This window comes from Megascapheus bottae, chromosome 15 (genome assembly GCF_031878675.1).
Source record: "Megascapheus bottae isolate mThoBot1 chromosome 15, mThoBot2.hap1, whole genome shotgun sequence".
NCBI classification, from domain to species: Eukaryota; Metazoa; Chordata; class Mammalia; order Rodentia; family Geomyidae; genus Megascapheus; species Megascapheus bottae.
Genome location: NC_143523.1, coordinates 27447960 through 27472367, shown reverse-complemented (window position 1 = coordinate 27472367; position 24408 = coordinate 27447960). Strand labels below are relative to the sequence as shown.

The 24408-nt window shown below is 42.2% G+C and overlaps 1 protein-coding gene across 1 annotated transcript in view; it reads right to left on the bottom strand.

The window, feature by feature from the left end:
* The window catches only part of Myof (myoferlin), a 124590-nt gene that overhangs the window by 33609 nt on the left and 66573 nt on the right, over positions 1-24408 (bottom strand). The window contains exons 25-37 of the mRNA XM_090346244.1: positions 23341-23472; positions 19402-19565; positions 16397-16511; positions 14529-14634; positions 12978-13123; positions 11304-11477; positions 9687-9795; positions 8073-8150; positions 6374-6555; positions 6121-6279; positions 5926-6024; positions 4861-5022; positions 3474-3639 (exon numbers count right to left, since the gene is read on the bottom strand). Coding sequence (XP_090202370.1) covers positions 3474-3639; positions 4861-5022; positions 5926-6024; positions 6121-6279; positions 6374-6555; positions 8073-8150; positions 9687-9795; positions 11304-11477; positions 12978-13123; positions 14529-14634; positions 16397-16511; positions 19402-19565; positions 23341-23472 — 1792 coding nt within the window. The remainder of the gene's footprint in view (positions 1-3473; positions 3640-4860; positions 5023-5925; positions 6025-6120; positions 6280-6373; positions 6556-8072; positions 8151-9686; positions 9796-11303; positions 11478-12977; positions 13124-14528; positions 14635-16396; positions 16512-19401; positions 19566-23340; positions 23473-24408) is intronic.

Here is a 24408-nt window from a genome sequence, read left to right as displayed (position 1 = left end):
ATCTCCAACTGTCCTCGTAGTTTTTTTTTTTTTTAACAGTTCCAACATCATTCAAACATTTAATTCCAAAGTCTCCTCTGAGACTCAATGCAAACGCTTAGCTGTGAGGTCCTATAAAATCAAAAAGGAAATTGAATACTCCCAAGATAAAATGGCACAGGGTAAGTATTTTCACTACAAAAAGGAGGAATAGGAGTGCAGCAAGGGAGGACCCAATCAAAGCATAATGTGCATCCCAGGCTTGCTAGTTTCAGTCATGAAAAGCATAGGCGAGCCCCACGCTTTCTGCCTATAGTTTCCATCAGCAGACATTGCAGATTGCTGACATTTCAGCTGTGCAGAGTCTCCATTGCATCTTCAGGTTCACCTTCACAGCGTCACCCAGTCACACATCACGCTGCAGGGACGCCTGCAGGGATCCTGTAACACAGTGCCTGGCCTCCAGGCTTGCCTTTGAAATTGGAGTGGAAGTTTCCATGACCTCATAATGATCACATTTTTCATGCTTGCAAAACCAATACCATGTGGACAGTGCCAGAGTCTGCCATCAGCCTAAGCAGTGGCCAAGCCTCCTTTGGTCATGGAGACAAGGGCCTCTGAGCATCTAGAGGGCTAAATATGGAGAACACTCCCCAAGGGGGCCTACGTGGGCAGGTTGACCTGGATCTCTCAAAGCAATGTCTCTCCATGTTTTATAACCTTGAGCCTTCAGGGGTGAGGGTCCAGCCAGTTCCTCTCAAGTTCTTGGCTTCATTTTAATGGCCCTTATTCTCTTCAACAACCACATACTCCTTGTCTACAACTTCAAAGGAGCTCCTTTTTCTGGTCTAACTGCCTGTTTTTCAACTCTTACTACCTCACTGTTTTGTCCCTGATTCTCACTATGAATCTAGCTAAAGCCAGCTATCAATAAATATACCACAGCCAACCTCCACACAGGCAATTCTGGGGTCCAAGGACATTTGTGAAATCATTTCCTGATAATGTCAACTGTCTGGACCAAAGAACTTGCTCTTATAAAAGCAGTAGGAAAAACACTAGTAAAATAAATTTTTCTCCATTTAGTAATCTCAAGTTTAAAAAAATTCTTTTTTATTTTTTTTATTTTTTGGCCCCTTTCTTTTTCTGGCCCCGCTCGCTCCGGCCCCGCTCGCTCCGGCCCGGCTAGGCCCCCTTTCTAGCTCAGGCCCCGCTCGCTCGCTCTGGCCCCGCTTGCTTCCGCCCGGCCCTGCTCCTGGCTTGCTCTGGCCCCGCTCGCTCTGGCCCCGCTCGCTCCGGCCCCCGCTGGCTCCGGCCTCGCTGGCTCTGGCTCGGCTCGCTCCCGCACGCTCCGGTCCTGCTCGCTCCGGCCCCGCTCGCTCCGGCCACCACTCGGTTGGGCTTTTTTTGTTCACTTCAGCTCAGCTCGCTTCTTTCGCTCTCTGTCGCCGTCGCAGTCTTGTCTCTGCCACTTTTCCGGTTTGGTTGTGTCTCGTCTCTGCCACTTCCGGCTTGGTTGTGTATGTGGGATACCGAGGAATCGAACCCGGGTGTTTGTGCATGCTAGTCAAGCACTTTAACCGCTAGGCCAAACTCCCGGGCCCCTCAAGTTTAAAAAAATTCTTGCAATTGTAATAATGCTCACTGTTATTTTTTAAAAAATTGTTATTTTAGGCATCATCAATTCCCAAAGTGGTAATTTTTTTGAAGAATATATGCAAAGTTTCCCATCAATATGATTGAATTTTGCTCCTCCTCGGTGATGGCTAATCTTGATTATTGACTTGATTGGAGGAGAGACGCCTCAGGTGACTAGACAATGAGGGCTCTGACCTAATATAAAAGCTGAATCCACCAAAGGATTCAAAATCTGAATAGACTATCGAGAAGTGGTCGAAGGATTCAAAATCTGTGTAGACTATTAGGAAATGGTCAAATGGTAGAAGGGGTATGGTAGAATAATGGAAATGGGTAGAAGGGAGGCAGGCCTTAGAAGGGGACACTGCACCCCAGTCCCTTCCTGTCTTGCTCTACTTCCTGATTGCCAAGAGGTAAACAGTTCTGCCTTCCCTTCCCTCCTACCATTATATAACACCTCACCACAGGCGCAGAAACATAGAACCAGCCTGCTGAGGACTGATTGATGAACTGATGAGCCAAAAACAATTTCTTCCTTTAAGTGGATTTTTTTTTCAAGTATTTATCATGGGTGATGGAACATGACCATACAGGGGCACTGCTACATGCTCAGACTCACATAGCAGCAGATGATTTTCACAGGCCCCATAAAATCAAGGCTAAACCTCATAAGAGTCTTAAATATAAAACTTATTTCAATCCTGAAGCCATCCACGATAGCAGAGCAGGGTGCGTCACTCCTCTGTGATTTAATCCCATGAAGCCAGGGGCCCTGGGATCTTATGAATTAAAGTGACTAAAGCCCCTTACACACTACAGAAACATGGTAAGCAAAAGAACATCTATCATTTATACATTAATTATATGACCTATGGCAAGCCATTTAAACTCTTCCTCTATGGAAAACAATAAAATACATTTCAAATTATGTCCTAACATTGATGTTATGAATTAATGAAGTAGGATTATAGACGCCATATAATTCAAAGTAAAAAATCACCTCCTCCAGCGCTCATTGGGATAAGGGGCGATTCCTTGTATTTCACCATGGAAATATTTATCACACCGAATTACACCATTCATTTTCTTGTTTGTATGTTTTTTCTTTTCACTGCTGAACTTCATGTGTGCATATGTCTCAGTGTTGGGTCTTAAACTAGGGCTTGAACTTTTCTATTAGCTTTTTCACTCAAAGCTAGTGCTCTACCAGTTAAGCCACACTCTCACTTCTGATTTTTTATTTGTTGTCATTTGTGTTTTGTGTTTTCTGTTAATTGGAGAGATGAATCTCTTGGTATTTGTCTGCCTGTCCAACCTCAATCCTCAATTCTGAGCCTCCAAAGTAAATAAGGTAACACAGCATGACTGTAATCTAGCTGTAATTTGGTGCCTATCCACTGCTGGACTTCTATGTTCTTAGAACAAAACTGTCTTGTTCTTTTCAACTTCCAGCGAATGGGAATAGCTACTTGCTGAAGGTTGATGGGAATTAGTTCATCCTATCACTGTTGCAGGAATGGCCGTCTTAGACTTTTAGGCTGTTTTCTTGAAAGGCAACTGGGAAAGCTTAGGAAGATGTTTCCTCAGAAGATGCCTAATATTCACTCAGGAGCAGCACACTTTAGGGGGTAACCTCTTCAGCACTCAGGCTCCCCCAAACTAGACCAAGATTACTGTTAACTCCCCCACTTGCTAGCTGTGTGACAGTACTTAGCCCACTGTATATCAAATGTTTCCTCTTCTGCAGAACCGAGACAGTGACTACTTCCCTTAGAAGGTCTGTAAAGATCCAGTCATATCCTGCATAAAAAGCTGCCCCCCTGGTTGCCCTGCAATTGATTGACTCGCGCTTTTACCTTTTAGCTGTGGCACAATGTCCTCCTTTCCTGCATACGGGTCGCAGCGAAAGCGGTCCAGGTGGTCAATGGTGCACTGGCCAACCACAGGCTTCCGCCCAAACTGCCTGTGGTCAATCACCTTGATCACCAGCGGAGGCGTGTACAATTCTTCCTTAGGCAAGAACTGGGGAATTCCAAAGGTGAATGTCATTTCTCTACACAACATCCAAGAAAGATATCTTGTCTATTAAATTCTTCCAGACAATCAATCCCAGGCACAGCCCTGGGAACTCCCAGGAGCTCAGTACTTAAGCACACCACCCTTACCTAGAAGGACCAGCATCAAAACCTGGCTCTGTCACCAGGAGCTGCATGGCTTTAGAACTCTTACCCTTCTCATTCAGAGTACAACTGGAGAATTCATATAAGTGAAGGGTATAAAATAGTAGCCGGCCCACTGTCAGTACCCTTAAGTGTCAGCTAGCATGATACAGAATCAACATCCCCCTCTTCACAATCTGCTCCCCACAGGGATCTGCATGGATCTTTGGTAATATCCTAGCTAAGTCCTTGAGCAGAGTTTAGAAATGGCGGAGCTAGCCAGGAGTTTGGCCTAGTGGTTAAAGTGCTTGCCTAGCATTCATGAAGACCCGGGTTCGATTCCTCGGTACCACATACATAGAAAAAAGCTGGAAGTGGTGCTGAGGCTCAAGTGGTAGAGCTCTAGCCTTGAGAAATTCCAAGGACAGTGCTCAGGCCCTGAGCTCAAGCCCAGGACTGGCAAAAAAAAAAAAAAAAAAAGAAAGAAATGGCGGAGCTACAACTAGATCTCCAAGGGAAATAGCTCTGAACCTTTCAGTTATGGGACTTTAGAGTCAACGTTCAATGTTTCCTTTGAAGTTCCTAGAATATGATGTCCTCCATGGCAAGGCCGGATTCGAGAACGATGGGCTAGCCTAGGGCCTTGTTTGTGACTCAGGTAGCATCTATCTCTTGCACAGATAGAAGCTGGAATTCAGAGAGTGGCTTTTCTCACCTCTGCTGGACTAAGAAGTTGGAAGGTAGAGAAGGGTGGAGAGAGACCAGAGCAACTTAGGGTTGATATTAGCTCTCAGTGATCTAAGATGATCAATGGTCTCTACAGTTGAATGGGCAAAAGTTACTGGAAAAATAACTTAGGCACAGATATTTCTGTATCACTGGACTTGTTGGAGGCTTTCAGAAACTACAGTGTGAGACTCTGAGGGGAATAAACCAGTGGCAAACTGGATATAAAACAAGGTCTATCTATCTATCTATCTATCTATCTATCTATCTATCTATCATTTACATACTTAACTATATATATATACCATACAATCACCTTTTCATCTCATACAAATTAGTACATAGTCAGGTACTGTACCACTTTCATGAAGAGAACAGAGCTTGGAAAGTTGGGTGTCTTCTTCAAGTTTTTGATGACCACAGACTCTACCCTTTCCCCTCCACACTCCACGACAAGACTGGGGGATGTGATGGAAGCCATCTGGTAGTTTTTCATATTTCTTAAGCCCCAAGCTAGGATCTAGCAAAACACATTGAAGAGAACTGAAGGAAAACATACATGGTGAAAACACTGCACAGAAGGAAACATTCTACCTCAATCACTTGGTAAGTCTTTCAAATGGATTGATGCAGATTTGCCTAAAACACCCATGAAGGCTTCCCTAGGAAATGTGAGGCCAAGTAAAGAAAGAGCTTTTACTATTTCCCTAATGCTTGAGCAGCAAAACCATTACAGCAGCTGTGTATAGGAATCCACGGCTGTGCCATGGATCAGCGAGGTGAGCGAGGTGTTAGTTTCTCTATACCCTGTCTACCCTCAGGACTGTTAGCATTATCAGCACAAGTGATATTTTTAATACAAACTTCCTAACACCAGGTCTGACATGCACACTTTTGAAACCGAGAGCTATTGCATAAAGCAACATATGTCCATCTTTGAGGACTCCTAGAATAATATTTGAAGAATAGAAATTTCAGAGTTACAACCGCTTACCTGGATAGAATCCTCCTTGAGAGAAGGCACACATGGTCCATTAAGTGTCCTGGTTATTTAGCATATGACCACTGCTGTTACTACTTTCTGGCTCTCTACCCCTGCCTCCCTCACATGCTCTGTCTGCATACATACAGGTATTCTCTCCTGGGCCTCCTAAGTTCTCTAAGACCCTCCCACCTAGAAATCCACTTTTCCCACTGAAGGAAGATTTGGGATTCCACAGTAATACTGGAATTTACTTGTTGTTGCTCTAACAAGCCCTCTATTTCTATGGTTAGGTCAAGGCTTTGGATAGATTGTATAGCAAGAACCAGCAAAAAAAAAAAAAAAACCTGAAGCAGGGTGATACTGTCTATATGTAAGACTCTTTTTCTGTAGCCATATCCATCGGATTTGATCAAAGAAAGCACAGGGTAGCTAGCATACCTCAATAGCGGTGAGCTGGACCACGGGCCTGATCCCTTGCGGGACCATGTATAGACTGGGCGCCCTTTGAGAAGGAAGAATGGGAAGGTTGGAGCCATCCTGTGAAACAAACACGAGTGATCACACAAAAAAGACCTCGTTGTGCATGAATGTCAGTAGCTGACAAAATTCATGAGTGAGAAGCCAGCATTGTACCTTGTCCCTTAGAATCAGCTCCGCAGTCACAAGGACATCTCCACATGCCTTTGCTCCATTCATGACTGGGTGCCAGAGAAGTTTGGGAGTGATGTCCATTCCTGGGTTTAGTTTCACCAGAGGAGAGCAAATGCTTCGTCCTAAAAATTCATCTTTGCCCTAGAGACATGAATTGAATCCTCAGATCCCAGGACAAACCTCCCTTCCAATCTCCATTATTCCCGAAACAATTTAGAGATTCCAAATTACCTACCACTTGGTCATTGTCAAAAAGTTCAATGATTACTTTGGGTGGGTTCTGTAGAACTGTTTGGGGTTCTCCATAGATTTCAATTTCATCAAATATAATCGTTTGGTCCCATGTGGGATTCAGGGTTGAGTGAATGATCTCGGTGGTTTTGCTTCGATGAAGGAAGGAAACATGTGCGTATGGGTCTAAAGACCGAGAAAGAACAACAAGGCAGGGTCACCACGGTGAGCAGTCCTCTCATCCCATTCTGGTCCTCTGCATGCAATGTTCAGGACTCTCCTCACCCACCTGGGCTTGGGGGAAGCAGAATGTGGGAAGGGTAGAGGACATGCTGATTTTTCAGAAGCCCCTCAAGTGTGCTAAGGATTCTCAGGAGTCTGCCTCCAACAGGTTAATTAGGAACAATCTTTCACACCCATGACTAACAACAGCACAGACATACATACGGTCAGACCCGCCTCTCCCCCACCCCCTAGCATTAATTGATCTCTTAATTTTTGTCCTCTCTTTCATGAAATAAAAAGAATATTTCTGTGTTAAGGATGAGACAATATTAAAAAAAAATGTAAACTCTGGCCCGGGAGCATAGCCTAGTGGTAGAGAGCTCGCCTCACATGCATGAAGCCCTGCGTTCGATTAATTGGCATCACCTACAAAGAAAAAGTCAGAAGTGGCACTGTGGCTCAAGTGGTAGAGCACTAGCCTTGAGCAAAAAGCGTCCGAGGATAGTGCCAAGGTTCTGAGTTCAAGCCCCAGGGATGAAAAAACGGTAAACTCTTAAGACAGTGCCCATCATCTAAAGAGTTATTTGAAAAACACTAGGTGTCATCCTGGTTTCTATTGTCACTGGTAATCCATTTACACAGTAAATACTGAATGCCAGGTCTTGGGAGTGTAGTAGTAAAAAGGAAAGGCTCAGTAGTTCACTGTGTCTGCGCACTGTGTGACAGCAGGAAACTGTTTCTGTGTACTAGTGAGTGGAGTGAAAGCTATCTAGTGGACTGAGAAGCAACCTGTGTTGCTTGAAGACGCCAGGGGGCGGATCTATCTCAGCAATAAACCCGCGTCCAACGTGAAGCTCGTGTTTATGCCAATGGGGTGCTTAGCTTTTTTAAGCATTGTGGGCAGATATTATCTTGGCCTTGATCCTAATGTACAATTTTACCTCTCAAACTGCAAGAAATAGAACTTTAGTCAAGAACTTTGAAAGCATTCTTTGACTTTTGGTGATAGAGTGCCGCCTGGTGGAGAATATTTGAAAATGCCTCCCAAATGCATTTTGGAGATTGGCTATTTTATAGTAGAGCCAACTTTGGATCTGGTCTAATTTGAGTTCACAAATACTGGTTCATATTTGTGCTTGAAAAACAGCTTCAGAATTGATGTGAGTACAAATTGGTATCAGAAAATTTCTCTGCTGAAAGACAATTCCCAAAACAGAATGTCCCCCAAATACACTATGTGTGCAAATGGAAAGCCAAAGTTGCTCTTCTTGGTGATTTCTATTGTTTTTGTCTGTTATTACTCATTAAAGGGTCACATACCTGCTGTGTATCTAGCAACAGTGGGTGGATTATGTAATAACTCTTTATCTCATGACTTAAGTACCTTTCTTTAAGTATATCAAACTAGTCTCAGTATACAAAGGGTTCTATTTGAGGAAGCATAGATTCAGCTGGCCTATGATGCGATTTTCCTTTACCTGAAAAACTATCTTTGTCTAAAGCCATGAGGTTTCTGGCTTGGTAGATATAGCAGCGCAGATGGTAGATGTAGACCCCTGAAAGAGAACAAGATGAAGGTTACACACTGGAAATATAGCACCGTGAATGGCTATCTTTCTGGAATAGTCAATTAGAATCATTCCTTTGCCCAAAGCGTCCTTTCTATCTATGCTCCCCTTTCTGCCCCAGTGACCAGGCCAACTGATAGGATGGGATGTGCAGTGCTGTGTTAAGTAGTCCTTACTGAAGAATCGCCCCAAAGTACAAGAGTAGTGATGCTCTCAATCTCATGATGGTATGTTTTCTAGTTTTTCTATATTATCATTGGTTACTATTTTCACCTGTAACCACGTCTAATTTATCAGCTTGATCATGGATGTGCATATGTATGCATAAGAAAAAAAGGAGTATGTATTTATTGAGGGCTTTCAAACAGACCTTCTGTGGCTACGGGAAGATGACTATATATTTTTAAAGTACTAACTTCTAGATGTGGTAGTACATACCTGAAATTCTAGCCCTTGGGAGATTGAAGAAGGGGATTTTAAAGTTTGAGGCCAGCCTGGGCTACACAGCAAAATCTTGTCTCAAAATCAATTACATAACATGTCATATAACAATAACATAATACAAATATTCTAGTAAGCCCAGCGCAAATGTGTCAATCAGAAGAACATGAGCCCTGTTGTAACCCACCCCGATTAGGGCACTGCTCGTCACCACAAATCTTTCAAATAAAACCGGGCCTCCAACAGTCTCAGTCAGAGTAGAACTGTCTACATTACTATAGCGCTTTGGATACCATCATTTGTTAAGAGTTTGACTTGTAAAATCTCATACTCCTCTTTATTATTATGTAAATGCACACACACACACACACACACACACACACACACACACACACATCCAGACACTTAGACACATACTTTGAGAGATCACAGAGCATCGTGACTAAGCATTGTACAAGTTCTAGGATGCTGACTGCTTGAATTTAAACATCATCTCTTGTGCTCATAAACTGTAAGAATATGGACAAACTATGTATCCTCCTGTTCATAGTTTCAGTCTCTGTAAAATAGAGACAGTAAGAGCACCTACCTTGCAGGGTTGTTTTGGGGTTCAAGGTTTACATGAATGTACTGTGCCTAGTACTTTTAAGATCCAGTGTACCTGTGTTCTATTATTGTCATAGCAAAATTCCTGAAGGCTCTTAGGGATATCAACCTTGGTTTTCCTATTTTAATATTATTACTCATGTATGGTCCTGGAGATCAAACCCAGGGCCTCATGTATACTAGGCAAGTACTATCACTAAGCTACATTTCCAGTCCTCAAGTTAGTAGTTTTTTCCCCCAATAATTAAAGTAATAATGGGGGAAGGGCTTAGTTGATAAAATGAGTGCAGTCAGATTCCCTTTAAAATAGGTGATTTAACCACCCAAATACAACATGATTTCTTAAATCATATTTTTATGTGAAGAAATTGAAAGTCACATTCAGATAAATAAATTCCTAATACATTTGATGATTCAAAGAGTTTTCTTGTTATAAATATCACAGAAACAGAATTCACAGATTCGTGAGCAACTTACTGTCAAAGTTACAAGACACAATGGGTGTGTTTGCCCCAAACACAGTGGTGGCTGTGTGTTTCTGTTTCTCCTTGCTTCTCTCATCTCCATCTTCACTGGTGTCAGCACCCTGAAGGAGGAGGGAGAAAAATTATGTATCATGAACTACAAATAAACAAAACAAGAGAAAACGACCACAAACAAATGAAGCACATGAAACGATAACTTTTTTTTTTGGCCAGTCCTGGCTTAAACTCAGGGCCTGAGTACTGTCCTTGGGCTTTCTCAAGGATAGAGCTCTACCACTTGAGCCTCAGCACCACTTCCAGCTTTTTTCTATGTATGTGGTACCGAGGAATCGAACCCGGGTCTTTGTGCATGCTAGGTAAGCACTCTACCACTAGGCCAAACTCCTGGCCCCAAAATGATAACTTTTAAGAGATATTTTATCATACAATCATTCTATTTCTCAACATACATAAGGCTCAAGACAGCAAGTGACTCTGAGTCACTTAGCTGGAAAGCATAAAAGCCAATGTCAAAGCCAAGCCTCTGTTTCAAGTCCAGGTGTTAACAAATGTAAAGGATAAGCAGAGGGGATTAATGCCTAGCTACTCAAGCAGCTGGGATCTTAGGGTCTTGGTTTGAAGTCAGTGGTAGGAAAGTCCATGAGACTCTTATTGCCAGTTAACCAGCAACATGCTAGAATTGGAGGTGTGTCTCAAGGGGTAGATCACCAGCCTTGAGCTTTTGAAAAAGCTAAGGTTGACACACAGTCTCTGAGTTCAAACTCAGGACTCCCCCTACCTCCACCTCCATCCCCAAAAAGTAGAGGATTAAAAGGATGGGAAGAAGCCAGATAGCAATGGTTCATGTCTAGCTACTTGAGAGGCTGAGATCTGGAGGATCATGGTTGATGCAAACCTGGACAGAAAAGATTACAAAATCCTATCTCAACTAATAGCTGTCTCCTACTTTTGTGAATCAGCCCTCTGCTTTTTCCCCATCACCACTGTATCTTCCTTCCTCTCTCTCTCTTTCTCTCTTTATTTTTTTATTGTCAAGGTAATGTATAGAGGGATTACAGTTACATTTGCCAGGTAGTAGGTGCATTACTTCTCACACACTGATACCTCTTCTCATTGTTTTTGCCCCCATTTACCTCCCAATCATCTTGTTTTCCCCCCTTCCCCTTCCTATTTCAAATAAACAAATAAACATATATACAATATACCAGGTAACAAAGTCAGATACAGCAACAATATGAGATTAACCAAAGGGCAAAAAAAGAGAAGAAAAATAACATAGTACATTATCTTTCTTCCTTTTGTTAGTTGAACAGTTACGATTTCCAAGGAACCTACATTTAGGATTTTGGTAAATGTTACCTGAAATAAAGGTTCTGGAACTGATATACTTAGAAAATGCTGGGCAACAGGTGTGCTGGCAGTAGCATTTCTCAGACGCTGTCATATGTTGCTGGCCTATTGAATACTTAGGACATGTAGCTTTCCCTCCACAATTGACAGTCTTAACTGAAGTTACAGGAATATTTATGGGGTTGGTGACATTTTCATCCAACATTCATCTATTTTCTTTATACCACTGTGATTTGTCCTTCGGCTTCTGATTACTTACAAGAGCACCTTCGAGTTTAAAGATGGCAGCTGCACCATGAGTTTCAGAAGGCGCCATTTTCCTCCTCCAGCGTCTCCGGCGGAAGGTGTCTGAACTACGCTGTTTCCAGTGAAATTTCCAGCCAATTAAAGAAGCATACTCCCAACCCTCCTGGTCTTCATATTCTTCCATAGCCTAAAATAGAAGTAAAACATGTGTGTGTGTGTGTGTGTGTGTGTGTGTGTGTGTGTGTGTGTGTGTGTGTACATGCACTTGAACTGGGTGGGGCTTAACCTTGGGGCCTAGGCACTGTCCTGAGATTTGTTTGTTCAAGGCTGGTGCTCTACCACTTGAGCCACAGACTCCACTTCCAGCATTTTTGGTGATTAATTGGAGATAAAAGTCTTTTTTTGCTTCAATACTATTTCTGCACAAATGATCTCAACTTTCAGTGGTTTACTCTATTCTTCCTGTGCCTACTTTATGATTGAAATGGTGTTAAAGGCCGAGAAGCAATAAATTTGAGATCCTTCTCACCATTGAGCTGACATTTTAATGGCGGAGATTTTATTTAAATAGCTTACAACTTTGACTTTTCACTTCAAATAAACCTAAGATTCGTGTATGTCAAGTGCTCTACCACTGAGCCATATTCTCAACCCCTATAAACTTATAACTAACCCCATAAAGGTGTTAATAGTGACAGTGACATTTCATGTAGTCAAGAATGAGGAAGATTGGGAGACCAATCTTCGGTCTCCTGGCTGGGAGCCTTTCCCCATCATGTTGGTACTCTCATATGGAAGTAGTCAAGCACTTCTAGAAACTTCTTACTTACTCCATCCAGAATGGGATAACGTGATACCCTAAATCTCATTCATTCACCAGCTCCTTCATTTTACTACACTATTACGAACAAGTTCTGGAGCTAGCAAAGAATATCTGAAGATAAAACTATCGCTCCATTGAATAAAAAAAAATAACATAGAAACACCTACTAGAGTTAGGCCTTATTCAAGAAAGGAATTTTCCTGATTAGAATTAATGTAACCTGGGTTCAAAGGACAGCTCTATCACTTACAAGACACCTGTCTTAGAGCAAGTCTGTTTAATCTCTCTGTGCCTTATCTATGAAATAGGCATAGATGTCAGAGTTTGCAGATTGTAGGTGATGGATATGTCATACCTAGTACTTGTAGAAGACACATAAAATACATGACCCTTTGTTATTGTTCTGAATATTATGATCCTGCTTCGCTGATTATTCCATTGAATGTCATATAACAGTCTAGTTACAAGAGTATAAATAGCATTCCCATTTTGCTGATGAAAAAGAAAGCAAGATTAGAATCCTTTTGCATCTTGTACCACTACTACATTTTGCTGCTAAGATAATGGCAGTGTTTTATATGTACTACCCATTTTACAGTTCTCAGCAGCATCACCTGGAGTACTTGCTAAATCCAGATGGCCGTCCCCCATTCCAAACATGCTCAAGTCAGGAGGATGAGCATGAGGACACGGCCAATGAATTCCCAGAGGAGGGTGATGTGGCTGGTGGCAGTGTGTGTGTTTTGAGAACCCCCTTAGTTAACAGGCCCTGATCTTCAGAAATGGCTTCCTTACCTGGAGCTTGGGGCTCTGAAAGGCAGACCCCACCCAACCTCGTCCAGCTCTCACCCAGGCTTCACTCACCCTCGTAGTGCTTGAAGGTGTTTGTGTCAAATCTTTCTTGCGTTTTCGGACCAGCCTCCGTCGCCTGTGAGTGTGATACATTTTCTCTGCTGCAACCCAGGACTTGGGCTTATTGTCGGGAGGAATGGTAATTCCATATTCCCAGCCTGGAACAGAATTTGTGAATGAGTATGCGCATCAGCAAATATGTTTGCAAGAAATAGTACCTGAATAACTTTCTAGGAAATGCCCAGTCCCTCTCTCTGCCCCCAAATGTCCTCCTCTCTCACAGCAGTCTTCGCTTGAGTTCATCCCTGATCTGAAATTCAAAATGCTAAATCTTTATGAGTACCATGATGCTACAGTGGAAAAATTGCCCATCTGACATGATGGAGTAGAGCCAAAGGGAAATATACTAACAATACTGTATGAAATTATCTTCAGGTTATACAATATGGTATACATAAAAATAGAAATAATTTTTCTTGGATGAGTTGCTTCTCATCCAAGATACATATAAATAACTTTCATTTTCACTCATCTCAAGCACTTTGTAGAGGGAATATTCAACCTAAATGGTTCTTTTACTTTGCTATCCTTCAGCCAAACTGAGCATAACCACATTCCCTGGCTCCCTTCTCAGTAAGTCTTTTCTAGCCCTGGAGTCCTTTTTCTTTTATGCCTCTATCACTCAAAGCATGATGAAGAATATGGCATATGTCCAGAGGCAGAAGAGCAGGGAGAGGTGTGGGCCTGAACTATCATGTGCATTTAGTATTCATTAGATAAATTTCCTGAAAGCTGGCAAAACTGCCTAGAGCCTGATTTGCCCACTTTACAGGTTAAAATGTGCATTTTATAGGGCTATTAGAAGACAATCAAACTAATGTATGCAAAGCAACAGAGCTATGCTTAGTACATAGTGATTGTTCAATCAATGCTATTATTGTAAGACCTTGGATGTACACCAAGGTCAGCACAGAATTTATAATCTATGTGAAAGCTCTCTATCAAAGCCAGTCTTTTCTATGCATTTTTTATTCTTTTGCATAAGAAAAAATAATTTTTTCTCTTTGGATAATTACAAATGCTATAGTTTATTTAGCTTTAGATTACTGTTCCTAGAAAAAAGTACACTATTATCAGAAAGTCTGCCAATCATCCACGCTATGGAGAAACAGCAGGAGTGAGACATCTGAAGTTCTTTCAGAGCTAGAAACCCAGGTGTGATGATGTTCCAAAAGAGATGCTAGTGTGTAGGTAGGATAGAAACGTTCCACACTTAGTTCTTTCCAGCATCCTTATCCTGGATCCCCAGCATCCCAAAGTCCAGCTAGTTGGCTGTGTGTTACCTGCTTTTCCCTCCTCCTGACAGCCCCTCACCCAGTCCCTGTCCAGCCCCTCACCCACTCTTGCTTGTGCATCCAATTCTACATCTGAACAGTCCTGGCAGCTCTGTCTAACCTAGCCATCATAGACCAATGGAAGTAGGTAGGTCTCTTGCACTCAAAGAACTCTACCTGGGTCACCGAGGCCTTTTTGTGTCGAGCTCGTGGACAGGCTGAATCTTACCGTTCTCATCCACTGCTCGATTGATGTCATAGACCCAGGCATCATCCTCCCACTCCCAGCCTGGAGGACAAGTCAGCTCACTGGGCGATGCGGCCTTATCGCCATTCTTCAGGAAAATCAACAGGACAAGAAGAAGAGTTAAGCTATAACAGTCATAAATGCGAAGCTGAGATGGAGATTCCATCTCAGAACTGCATGTTACTTGGGAAAATAACCAATTATTAAGCACAAATGCTACCTTAATACTGGGTGTTTGAACTACCCTCGGTTTATACTGGTAAGAAATGGTACTAAATTAAACCATGTAAAATTGCCGAAGTAGTTGAATGTTAGCTGTTTCCTAGGATTGAAGTTAACACCATAAATAGTGCCATTTATCATTTTGATGGAAAGAAAAGAAGCTAAAAGAGAATGGATCAAACATGAAGGATACATATTTTCTAATATAGTGACATATTACTAGAGTTTATCAGGCTAGTTTGTATGGTTGAGCCAAGTTTATATAAAAATATTGCCTTAAGTTTACATAGAAACATGCACAGTGATGAAAAGAAAGTTCAAAAGAGAAATGAAGGTGAAACCACACAAACATGGAAAAATACTCAGCTTTATTTTTAATTAAGAGAGAAGAGAGCCAGACCCTGCTGCTGACGCCTGTAATCCTAGCTACTCAGGAGGCTGAGATATGAGGATTGTAGTTCAAAGCCAGCCTGGGCACTAAAGTCCATGAGACTCTTACCTCCAATTAATCACCAGAAAACCAGAAATGGCACTGTGGCTAGGGTGGTAGCCTTGAGGTGAAGAGCTCAGGGACAACGCCCAGGCCCAGAATTCAAGTCCCATGACCAACAGAGAGAGAGAGAGAGAGAGAGAGAGAGAGAGAGAGAGAGAGAGAGAGAGAGAGAGAGAGAGAGAGAGAGAGAATGAGAGAATGAGAGAAGAAGGGGAGAGGATACTATTTCTCCTGAATTGAATGAGAAAAAAATGTGTTTAGGTAGAAAGTCTCTACTATACTCTTGCTGGAAACAGAAGTATATACAACTTGACTACATTTATTAAATATTTATCAAGGTCTTCATATATTTAGATTTCAACCAAGCAAATCCAAGAAATTTTTCTGGAGATAAACTTTCATGAGTAATAAAAATGTTTACATAAGGAGAGTTACTGTCATATTATGTGTATGCGTACATATATATATATACAGATATATACTTACATATAGTATACAGACATATACACAAAAATCACCAAACCCTAAATATCAAGAAGTCAGCTAAATAATTTATATTAGGTGCAGATAATAAGACGCTCAGCGATGTTTTGAGAAGCTCACACCTGTAATCCTAGCTACTCAGGAAACAGAGATCTGAGGATTGCAGTTCGAAACCAGCCCAGGCAGGAAAGTCTGTGAGACTCTTATCCACTTAATCACAGAAAAAGCTGGAAGTGGCACTTCAGCCCAAGTGGTAGAGTGCTAGCCAAGGGACAGCACTCAAGCCCAGAGTTCAAGTCCTAGGACTGGACCAAAAAACCCACAAACGCTCACATATCTATGTGTATCGATATTAAAAGATGTCTAAGATATATTATGTAAATCTATTATGTACAAAAATGTTATATAAAAAAACAATGGGGTATACACCACAACTCCACTTAGCGAGGACAAGTTATATACTTGCATACAGACAAAAAACTATTCTGGTTTCTTTCGGGATTTTTTTCTCAGAGAGAAAAGATGGTGCCCTTGTGTGGCTTACGATGTGCAGAGAGCAGCTCTGGGACCAGAGGACGGGGGGCGAAGCCAAGACTGCTGGCCCCACAGATCCTGATTCATAGAGAAGGGACAAGGTGGGTGGAGGACGCACCGCATCAGTGTAGGTGTCCTCTGCTGGCTTCCACTCTCCTCCAGGGTACCGGCTGTCATTTTGGTAGACTTCATCCGTGAACTCTGTGTGACCTGCATCCGCCTCAGTCAGCAGGCTGCAGAGAATGGGAACTGGTGTTACCCAGGAGAAGTAAAAGGTAACTAGCCACCCTGGCTATTTCCAATGCACTGGGGATGGCACTGGCTCCAGCCAGATCAATGCTCATGGCTTTCTTGGTCTACTGTACATAAAACAAAGGGAGGAGGGAGTTTGAATGTTCTGGATGATTCCTAGGTAATTGGCCAAACTAGATCAGTTAAGGGCCCCAGACTCTATGTAGGTACTTGAGAATTCCACACCGCTTCTCTGCCTTGCCAATTTCCCTCTTAGATTTGGAACTATTTTGAAAACCCCCGTAGGAAAGCAGAGAGGTTTCAACTTGGACTTCAGTCTTCTGCCAGGTACCCACTTGAATAGGGGTTCTATTTCCTTGACTCTTGATTTCCCCATACTGTATCCTCCCCTAGAATCAAGAGCTGGAAAGGTATCAAACTATAAACCATACTCACCATTTGTGCAAGTGGAGCACGTTCATCACTTCTCCCAGTCCCAGAGAATCAACACCCTAGCTGATCCTCTAGCATCCTATCCAGTCCTAACATGCTTCGATCTTTAGCTTTGCCTTTCTAAGCACAATTCCTGTTATCCTTGTTTGTCTTCATCCCCTTCTTTTCGGCCAATAAAACCCCACTTTTCTTCTCACCAGTCAGTCCCCCTCCCTCCATCACCAATTCCATCCAAACCAAGCCATGCATGGATCAAAAGCAGCACTGTGCAAAAAGCACTGGCCTGCCCACTTCCTTCCTGCTTAATGCCCATGCAGGAATACGGAACAAATGCCACAGAAGACACCGCTGGTTATAGGCCTTGAAATTCACTTCCTACAGTAAGCCAGACTCAAAGGAACCTAGGCCCAATAGTCTCCCTCATGTGTCATAATCAGTAGAAACCGTGGGCTCTCCTAGCAGAGATTCACAATAGAACAAAATTTAGAGACATTAGGCCAAATAGTATGACACTAAATGTAAGGACCTTCAGGAGAAGGAAACAAAAGCCATATAATGAATGACTGTTGTTCTTAATGTACTATGTTATCTATCATCTCTTTTGCCATCCCTTGGTTATCTCATATTGTTACAATATTTCACCTTGTTATCTGACATATTATATATACGTTTATTTGGTTATTTGAAATAGGATAGGGAAGGGGGGAAAACAAGATGGGGGGAGGAAAATGGGGACCATGTCATGAGAAAGGGTATCAATGTTTGTGAAGTTATGCACCTTTTATCTGTTGAATATAATGTAACCCTTCTATTAATCACAATAAAAAAATTTAAAAAAAGAAATAGAAAAAAAAATTCACTCTCTACGCCTGTTTCTACCAGACTGAAGCCTACACCTCTACTGCTTCCCTTCCTTTTCTCCCCTTCCCCTTTTTTCCCCTTCACTTCTCCTCTTTACTTTTTGTTCCTCTATTCCTTTCAATACACACGTGCCTCCCTTCCCTCCCTCCCTCCTTCCCTCCCTCCCTCCCTCCCTCCCTCCCTCCCTTCCTTCCTTCCTTCCTTCCTTCCTTCCTTCCTTCCTTCCTTCCTTCCTTCCTTCCTTTCCTCCTTTTCTTCTTCTTTCCTTCCCTCCTTCCTTCTTGCCTGACCTCCTTTCTCCCTTCCCTCCCTCCCTCTCCCTTTCTCTTTCTTTTTTTGTGCCAGTCCTGGCTCAGGGCCTGAGCACTGTCCTTGGATTTTCTCAAGGTTAGAGCTCTACCACTTGAGCCATAGCACCACTTCTGGCTTTTTTCTATGTATGTGGTACCAAGGAATCGAACCCATGTCTTTACATGTACTAGGCAAGCATTCTACCACTAGGCCAAACTCCCAGCCCCTCTCCCTCTTTCTTGTGCTGAGCAACTGCTCTACCACAGAGTTTCATCCCTAACCCGTTTTGTTTTCTTTCACAAGTCCTGAGCTATAATTCATAAATTATATAGTCTACTCCTTTAAAGGGCACCCTATTTCCAGTCATTGTTGTAGCACAATAGCTGAGAGCTAGTTAAGTTGCCCATCTAGGCTTAGGTTCCAGCTCCAGCTATACCACTTGCAGGCTCTATGCCGTTGGATAAGTGACTTTAGCTTTCTGGATCTCAATTATCCAGTTTTGTTGGAAGGTCATTCTCTGTGAGTCTCTTGCATCTCTGCCCACATCTCCAGCTGAGACACTGACTACCTTGGCTATAAATGAACCCACAGTCTTAGAAGACAGATAGTGTCCCTCCTGGGAACAAAAGGTCAGCAGACTCAGTGTCCAATATAAAAGATTTGGCTTCCCCTAAGCTCAGGCTTCCTCCTGCAATGCAATCCATTGCAAATACAAATGTTACCTAACCCTCTTCATGTCATCCTGTGGGAACTGGGACATAGAAAACTAGAGTAAATGTTGATACTCTCCTCTTGCTATGGGCAATAAAGTCCTTTGTCTCTAATTCAGAAGTCCTGAGTCACCTGCCAGCATCCAGTGGCAGGTCACTTTTCAGTGCAAACAGGTAATACCAGCTACTATCTATCTGTGGGACCGTGGCTGAGCTGAAAAAGAGGGTGCCAGTGTTCGGCATCACCCATAAGAAATCCTCCAGAATCGTCAGCTCTTGGGTGCTTTTTATACTTGTCTGTCTTGTGGGACACTGATGGCATCTTTCAAAGTTCCTGAGTTTTTTAAATCTACTTCAACTCAGCAGCTGTTATATAACTATATGAAGATCAAGAGCAGGGAGGGGGTATGGTTCACGTGATAGAGTTGCTTGCCTAGCAAGGAAAAAGCCTGGAGTTCAAATCCTAGTTGCTGCCCAGAAATACTAAAGAACAATAACAATGAAAACAATCCATTTAACAGTGTCCAAGGAAAAGTGCCATCCTTTACATTTTTTTTCTCAAAACATGAAAACTTACCTTCTTTCAGGGTCAACTATCCAGTCTCCTTCCCATTCCCAGCCTTTTGGAGGCAAAAAGAATTCCCTCTTGAGTTTTATCTTTCCTGTGACATCAGAAAATTTATGACGGCCCACTAATCCAGAAGTTCCCCATTTTCCAAACATGAGAGCTTGATTTTCATACTATCAGCAAGAAACACAATTAGAGAAACATAATTAGTTCACCGAGGTAGACAGTCATAGAAAAGAAAAGAAAAAAAAAGCTCCATGCTCAGAAAGTATGGACCTAACTTGAGCTGTTACTGATTATTTCTCTGAATATGTCAGTTATATTTTCTATCTCTCCTCCCCACCCTCCTCTCTCTGATGGTCCTGGGGCTTTAACTCAGGGCCTGAACACTCTCCTTGGGATTTCTCAGGGCTAGAGCTCTACCACTTGAGCCACAGCCACCGCTTCCAGATTTTTCTCTATGTATGTGGTAATGAAGAATTGAACCCAGGTCTTAGAGCATGCTAGGCAAGCACTTTACCACTAAGCCAAACTCCTGGCCTTTTTTACTTCTCCCCCCCCCCTCTCTCTTTCTCTCTCTCTCTCTCTTTCTCTCTCTCTTTTGCATAGTGAGTCAAGGTCCTCATTATATAGTTCTGATTGGCCTCTAAACTCACGACCCTCCTGCCTTGACCTCTTTCTTACATACAGGAACTAAAGGCAGGTACCATCATGTCTGACAGTTCTTCAACTTTCAAAGATTCAGCATGCTTATCTATGGCCAGAGGTAATATTACTTCTTTGAAATACCTCCGAAAGTTCTCAATTTATGCACACTTCATAAGGCTCATGTGGAAGTTTTTTGCTTAGAATTTGGGGGCACATTTCCTTATAGAAATATGTAATTGGAGGGCTGGGAGTTTGGCCCAATGGTAGAGGGGCTTGCCTAGCATGCACAAAGATCTGGGTTTGAGTCCTAGCTACCTCATACATTAAAAAAAAAAAAGCCAGAAGTGGTGCTGTGACCCAAATGGGTCTAGCCTTGAGAAAATCCAAGAACAGAGCTCTGACCCAAAGTTCAAGCCCCAGGACTGGCAAAAAAAAAAAAAAGAAAAAAGAAAAAAGGAAATATGTAATTGGTAGTGTTATTTCCCAACTGTAAATATAGATCGGACCCAGCTGACACACAATGATCTTTAGCACTGGACCTGATAAAGCCTTAAGCTTCTGAGCATTAGTCTCTCCCTGGAATATGGCAGGTAGATCTAAAGACCTTCCTGGAAAATGGGTTTATGGCAATGTGAGACTGTGGTTTATAGGGCCTTCCATTCTAAGTCAGAATTTATAAATCGATGATGGTCTAGTCTTCATGGAAAGGATTGAGATCTGTCAGAGTGATGCATGCCCCTATTTGATCCCAACCTGCATCTTCCATTTGTCTGCTGATGATTCCACTGAGAGAATGACTTATAAAAGCCAGAGGGAAATTTTTGGCTGAATGAGAAGGGAGGAAGTATGAGCAGGAGTCTGATGGGGACATCAAGAGAAGAAGCACAATAGTGCAGTCTCAGATGGGCTCTGAGCCTGGAGGCAAGAAGGCTTTGGGACTGAGCTAAAGATGCTATGAGACTTGTGTTCATACGACAATGACACAAATAGAGGAAGAAGCTGTACTTCTGCTTGCAAACCACAATGGCTCTACCAAAATCAAAGCAAGGACCTCTGCAGAAACAAGAGAACATCACCAACAGTAGAGGTGGGAAACTCAACTGGAGTTAGCCAGCAGCAATAGGCACAGTAGTAAGAAAAAAAAAATCATCAGTAAACACTTGCCAAGCACCTCAAGGACACCTGGAAATTTTTCAGAGAACCATGTTCTATAATGTGCATGTAGGGGCAAGAACCAGTGGCATTTCATTTATTATTTTAACAGTTCTGTTCTTCACAAGCTGTTAAGACCTAAACAAACTAAGGAGTAATAAAACAACTTAAATGGGTGGACCTTCTCTATGTGAGCTGAAACTTGAGTTCAGCTCTATTCAGGGAAGTATGTGACAATGGGAAAGAGTAGAAGGGAGGTTGGGCTGGTTGATGGTTGCTCACCACTCACTCCTCCAGACTTAGTTCCTGTCATAGAGCTGGAGAACAGATGGAAGCCAAGAAATCCTCAGGCCTCCTTTCACGGCCTCCCTTCACAAGGCCCACACGTGCTCCACTAAGGACCTTCTTGATGCGCTCCAGAACACTTTTCACTTAATCCTAATGGCACTTCCAAGCCTGAGACAGAAGGACTTGTGTGTCTCCCAATGCATTCCACTTTTATTTAAAGCAGTCCACAGATATCCACGTGGTCCCAATCTCTAGCTTAGCTACAGAGTCAGAATCTCAAGGTGTCAGATGGCTCTAAGCACCAACTAGTTTAACAACAGACCTAGTTTTACGATGATTGCAGTAGATTGTGTGCTTCTTAAGGATAAAGTCTAGCTTCTTTATCATCTTCAAGACATGATCCAATGCTTATAAGGCCACTGTTCCTTAAAATCATGAAAGGGAGTTTTAAGTTCCATCACCATTGATTTATGTAATAAATATTCATATAGAACTAGTATATGCTTCATAAGCAAAAGATAATAAAAGATGGTCCTGGTTTTTCTTTCTCAGTAAGCAGATGAGAACTACAGTCCTCTAGCCAATTGTCAGGTATGGTTATGGGTAATAGGAATACATTTAGAGATTAGCTAGAATGAAGGCAGTCTTTTCTTTATTTGAGCACTAAACCCATCTGTAGATTGAGAGATCATCTGAAAATTGTCAGAAAAGATCCACCAAATGAATCTAGTAAATTTAAATCAGTAAGTACTTGACTTAAGAAATAGTGTATGAGGCTGGATGTGGTGGCTCACGCCTGTAATCCTAGCTACTCAGTAGGCTGAGATCTGAGGATGCACTAAAAAGACTGAGAGACCCTTATCTCTAATTAACCACTAGAAAACCAGAAGTGGCACTGTGGCTCAGGGGTAGGGTGGCAGCCTGGAACCGAAGAGCTCAGGGACAACACCCAGGCCCAGAGCTCAAGCCCCATGACTGATTCCCGTCCCCCCCCCCCCAAAAAATAGTGTATGAAAACATTAAACCAAGCCTTCTTTTAGATGTAAAAGTTTGTGAAAACAGTTTTTACTATAAGGAGACTTTTAATTAGCTAGGTGGGTTTAAAACTCTTGTGCAGGTTTTACAAATTACCTTGATTGTTATTCAAGTATTCAGATAGCATTTTCTTGGCCCTTGGGCAAATCCATTTAACCTAGTTTAAAACTGGGGTGGGGGTTTTACAAATTACTTTGGTTGTTGTTGAAGTATTCTGGTATTATGTTCTTTGCCCTTGGGCAAATCCATTGGAGACTCCCTTGAAGTAGGGAATGGAATTTCTATGGTTTAAAGTACCCTTCCCCAAATAATATTTCAGGATCTGAACATCTCTGGAGTCTCCTTTCCTAGGCTGGGGTGTGTGTGTGTGTGTGTGTGTGTGTGTGTGTGTGTGTGTGTGTGTGTGTGTGTGTGTGCGTTATACTTAACCTATCCCATAATCAGGCACCAATATGGCAGACAAGGTTACTGAGTTCCAGTGCCAGGAGCATCTACTTTCATTTTGTTGGCTGAGGTTACATCTTGAACTTATCACAGAATCAGAGTTTTAGTGCTGGCAAATGTTGAGAGAATTCTAGTCTGTCCCCTGGGTTAAGCCCTGGTGGATGGGAATAATGACAGCTGTGATGGTCTTTGGTATCTAAGTGTTTTCCATAAGGATGAAAAGAAAACGTTGGGGTTGGAGGCATGGCTCAATTGGTAAAGCACTAACCAGTGAGCAAAAGCATCAGGTACCAAAGTCAAGTTCAGCTCTCAGAACTAAGAAAGAACAAATCCCCCCCACCACCACCAAAGAGGTAAAGATAGAGATACTCTCAAATGTACCATTTCAGCGAAGACGGTGAATGTTCCTTCCGCAAAGCTGTTGAACTTCTTCTCAACAGCACTTAGGCCCAGCCAGATGTTCACTCGCAATTCCACAGGCACTTTGGGTCCATTGCTTTTCTCCTGTGGGTACTGTAGAATGAGCAATAACATGTTACCTTACACGGGGCACCATGTGGACTGGGACATTTAGTTAAAGCCATGTGGACTGAGCATCAACCATTGCTTTCACCAGTCCAACTATGTTTGCTTTTGTTAATATATGTTCAAATCATCCTACAGCGAAGATGGCAATAACAACTAAAGCAGTGGATCTCAAAGTGTGACTCATAGCTTCCTGGGACCTTTTCCAAGTTCACAAGATCTAAGCAACTTTGTTAGTAACACTAATGTGGTTTTTATCTTCTTCTGTGTACCGACAATTGCAAATGATGACATGGAAGCCATGATGGATAAAATTCCTGGCTCTGCAGCAGGAATGAAAGCAGTGACACCAGACTTGTTGGTTTTTATGACAGCAACTATTGAGAGTTATAACACGTATAAACAAATTTCTCTGGGATCTTCAATAACTTTTTAAAAATTATAAAGAGGTCTCAAGATAAAAAACAACAACAACAAAAAAAAACGCTAAAGCCAGTTACTGGTGGCTTACATCTATAATCCTAGCTACTCGGGAGGCTGAGATCAGAGGATTGTGATTCATAGCCATCTTGGGATAGAAAAGTTTGTGAGACCCTTATCTCCAGTCAACCACCAAAAAAAAAAAAAAAAAAAAAAAGCCAGAGGTGGTAGCTAGAGCATTAGCCTTAAGAAAGAAAAAAGAAAAACAAAAAAACCAAAACAGTATCCAGGCCTTGAGTTCAAGCCCCATGTCTGGCAAAAACAAAAACCAAAAAGCACTGAATTAAGTGGCTTCTTCAACTGATAATCAGTATTAATAAAAACCAACACATATTAAAAATAATTTCTTAAGAGCAGTCATTGAGAAGGGGTAGCAATGATGAGGCAATGCACCTTCTATCTGGTGAATATAATGTAACCCTTCTATTAATTACAATAAAAATT